Source organism: Mesoplodon densirostris, chromosome 7 (assembly GCF_025265405.1).
Source record: "Mesoplodon densirostris isolate mMesDen1 chromosome 7, mMesDen1 primary haplotype, whole genome shotgun sequence".
NCBI classification, from domain to species: domain Eukaryota; kingdom Metazoa; phylum Chordata; class Mammalia; order Artiodactyla; family Ziphiidae; genus Mesoplodon; species Mesoplodon densirostris.
This window is the reverse complement of record NC_082667.1, coordinates 62,232,976-62,236,815: the sequence shown is the minus strand read 5'-3', so window position 1 is coordinate 62,236,815 and position 3,840 is coordinate 62,232,976. Positions and strand designations below refer to the sequence as shown.

At 40.1% G+C, this 3,840-nt stretch overlaps 1 protein-coding gene across 1 annotated transcript; it reads right to left on the bottom strand.

The window, feature by feature from the left end:
• LOC132493770 (olfactory receptor 52E5-like) lies at positions 1–941 on the bottom strand. The gene is given in 2 exon segments (XM_060104573.1): positions 1–140; positions 143–941. Coding segments are annotated over 2 exon segments (939 nt in total).
• Between the last annotated feature and the right edge of the window lie 2,899 nt (positions 942–3,840).

Here is a 3,840-nt window from a genome sequence, read left to right as displayed (position 1 = left end):
TCAAGAGCTTTTAGGGTTAAGCATCCTAAGTGCCCGCTCTCTTATCTGCTTTGTCCTGACCCCATAGATTACAGGGTTAAGGGCAGGGGGAAAAACCACATATAGATTGGCCAGAAGTATGTGGATATAATGAGGGATGTGTGGCCAAAGCAGTGTGTCATGAAGGAGAAGAGTGCTGGCAGGTAGAAGGCCAACATTAAGCAGATATGGGATCCAAATGTCCTGAGTGCCTTAAGACGGTCATCCCAGGACAGGAGGTAGAAGCCTGCTCTGAGGATTTGGACATAGGAAAATCCAGTCACAGAAAGGTCAATATATCCCATGGAAAAAGCAATCAAGCCATAGGTAACACTGACCTTAATACTGGCACAAGCCAACTTTGCCAAACCCAGGGGTTCACCAAAGGTGTGGGGGATGATCTGGGCATCACAGAAAGGAAGGCTTAGGATAAGGACTCTAAAAGGAGACACAAACACCAAAGTCCGGACTATGATGACTACACCCAGGATGGCTATTACCTTATTGGTGAGAATCATGCCATATCTCAGGAGGTTGCAGATGGCCATGTATCGGTCTATGGCCATGACTGTCAGCACTGCAGACTCCAGGCCAGTGCATATATGGATTGTGTACATCTGTGTGATGCAAGCGCCAAACACAATCTCCCTGAGATTGAACCAGAAAACACCCAGCATCTTGGGGATGGTGGCTGTAGACAGGCCAAGGTCAGTGAAGGCCAACATGGCCAGGAAGTAAAACATAGGCTGGTGGAGGCTGCGTTCAGTCTGGATCACAAACAGGATGGTGACATTTCCCACGAGGGTTATTAGATACACTGCAAAGAAGGGGGAGCCAATCCAGATGTTCACATTTTGCAGCCCTGGAATCCCTATCAGAAGGAAGGAAGAAGGATGGAACTGTATATTGTTGGGGTGCAGCATATCTGTGGGAATTGGTTATAGATGCATTTTTTTGCAGGAGTTTTCTTGCTTCCAGCGAGAGAACATAACCTCTTTCAGAGCATGTTGCCTAGTTTCTGGAGGAATAGAAAATCTATTCTTTAATTCCATAGTACAGCAGAGGAGACCTAGAGAGTGAATATGAGCCAGAGTTAAAAAGACACTCTCACTTCAAAGTATTTGCCTCACCTACATAGAAAACCATGTAGAAAATTTCCAAAAACAGCAATTCTGCACTTCACTTCTTATGTCTTTTTTCCCTTCTCTAAATCTCTAAGGAAGAACCTACATATGGCTATAAAATAACAAATATTTATTAATTATATCTGTTAATCATGATGTAAAGCCTAAACAAGATGGTGTGTGTGTGTGTGTGTGTGTGTGTGTAAAATCACAGGACTTAGATTGAGGTGGATGGTTTAGGGGAATGATACATTCTTGAAAAATAGACCTGAAAATTAAGAAGATGGTATGTGGATGAATAAACAACAAGTTCTTACTGTATAGCATGGAGAACTATATTTAATATCCTGTCATAAACTATAATGGAAAAGAATATGAAAAAGAATATATATATGTGTAACTGAGTCACTTTGCTGTACAGCAGAAATTAACACAACATTGTAAATCAACTATACGTCAATAAAGTTTTAAGAAAAAGAACAAGGAATTGCTAAGTGAAAAAAAAAAAAGATAGTACATGGGAGGGAACCCAGTAAAAGTGGTGGATTGAATAGCTGGTGTTGGGATCTGAGCTAAGGAATGGAATTAAGAAATTTTGACATATTGGGAGACTATTCTATAATTCCAGCAAAACAGTAGTCTCTCTCAGAACTACAAAGTCTTATTACTTTTCCCTTCTAGCACCCATCACCAAAATATTTCTTAGCTCAGATTTAATGACATACTATCCAGAGAGCCTTCCCCAGTTGGCTTATTTCATGATTATTTATTCTTTTCATTATTTTCCAGAGGTCTATTTATCTTGCTGTTGCGTTAGTTATCATTGGTTATCAGTGGTTCTTAAAGTGTAGTCCCTGGGCCATGGGTATCAGCATTATCTGGTAATTTGTTATAAATGGTAATTATTGGACACTACCCCGGACTCACTAAATCAGAATCTCTGGGGCTGGGACATAGTAATATGCTATTGAACCCTCCAGGTTATTCTGATGCTCATTCTAGCTTAAAAAAAAAAAAAAAACACTGCTAAATTTTTACCACTAGGGTATAATCTCTTTGAGGTGAAAATCAGTGTCAGATTTATCTCCATGGTATACTTTATATAGTGATAGGCAGTGATTAGCAATAATTAGCAAATGAAAGTTAAAAGTTTACTGGAAGGAATCTTTCCAGTTATTGTATACAAGGTCCTAGATAAATACAAACTGGGTTATAGAATAGCGTGCAGAAGGATTTTGGAGGAGATCTATGAGGAATTATACTTGTAAAAAACTAGTAATGTATGATTGGGTCAAAGGAGAAGCTGACTCACCATGAGGCTGCATCTGGGGCCTCCATGATACTATGGGAAGCTTCTGTGCTGGAATGGCCCTTCTGTGTTATCCCATAATGAGGCAAGGAAGCCAGTTATTTGTACTCCCATGGTATCCTGTCATTGGCGGAGGATTACCCTGTGTGACAGGACAAAACTTTGGATAAGGTAGTTCCTTGGGTCTGAGGACAATTCCAGGGAGGGGTGCAGATGTGAGCTCCCAGTATCTGATATTCCCAGCAGCTGGGAGATAGGTACATAGTTCCTGAAAAGCAGATCTGGAAGGTGTGTCACAGGGTATATTACAGATGGCATTGTGCTTCTACTCTCTCGGAGGTATCTTCTCCTTCAGTCTTGGGAAACTTACTCTCTTCTTACTCATTTGTCTGCATTTAAACCTCACACCTTACTTTGTCTTCTTTCTCTACCTGCAAATGTTTTCTTGTGTCAGAGGCAAAGCTTTAATTTGCTCCTAGATATGGCTTGGAATAAAATTCATGTTTACTCTTAGTTAAACAAAAAATTCTTCTTAGATATAATCCCCACTCCCAAGACACACACACACATGCAGTCATGCACACACACACACACACACATTTTGATATACTGCAGAAAGGCTTAACAAATCTTGGTTCGTTCCAAGCAACTTGCCTTAGAATGCATGCTCTGTTTTTACTTTTTCTGGACTTGAGACTGAATCTCATGCAGTCCTCACGACTCCATCTTTCCTGTCATCTGGAGACCAGAAATAACTAAAATTTTTTGCATGTGGCATGGAAACTGGAGAATAAGAAATCCCTCATTTATTAACATCCTTTTCATCTTCATAAAATGTTCTTGTCTCTCAGCTTTTAAACCACTTCTCCCTTCTGTTTTCCTTCTAGCTCTCAGAATACTCCTTGAACTTTGTTTACTTCTTGTCTTTTTTCATCTTTCCCTTAAGTAGTGTTTTGTCCTTGACCACAGTCTCTACTCACCCAGTATGTCTCACAAGGGTGATTCCATTCAGTTCCCTGACTGTGAGTACCACAGTTTTTCCCTTGTGATTCTAAGAAATGTGTTTCTAGAAGACTTCTTCCCCACTTCTCTACATTCCCTCTTGTTTCAGATCCAAACATTCATCAATTTCTATTTATTCTCTATTTAAACACACAAATATAATTGGATAAACTCTAGGTGCTTAGTATTAGTGTTCAAGGTGCTAGGTGGGCAAAATCAAATCCGGGTCCTGTTCTCATGAACCACAAGGTCTAGTGAGGGAGACCAGCATTAATCAAATCACTTAAATAAATGTAAAGTAACAACTGGACTAGTAGGAAGAGTTACTGTACACTCCAAGCTTAGTTAACCCAGTCAGGGTTCACAGGGAATGCTTTCCTGAGGAGG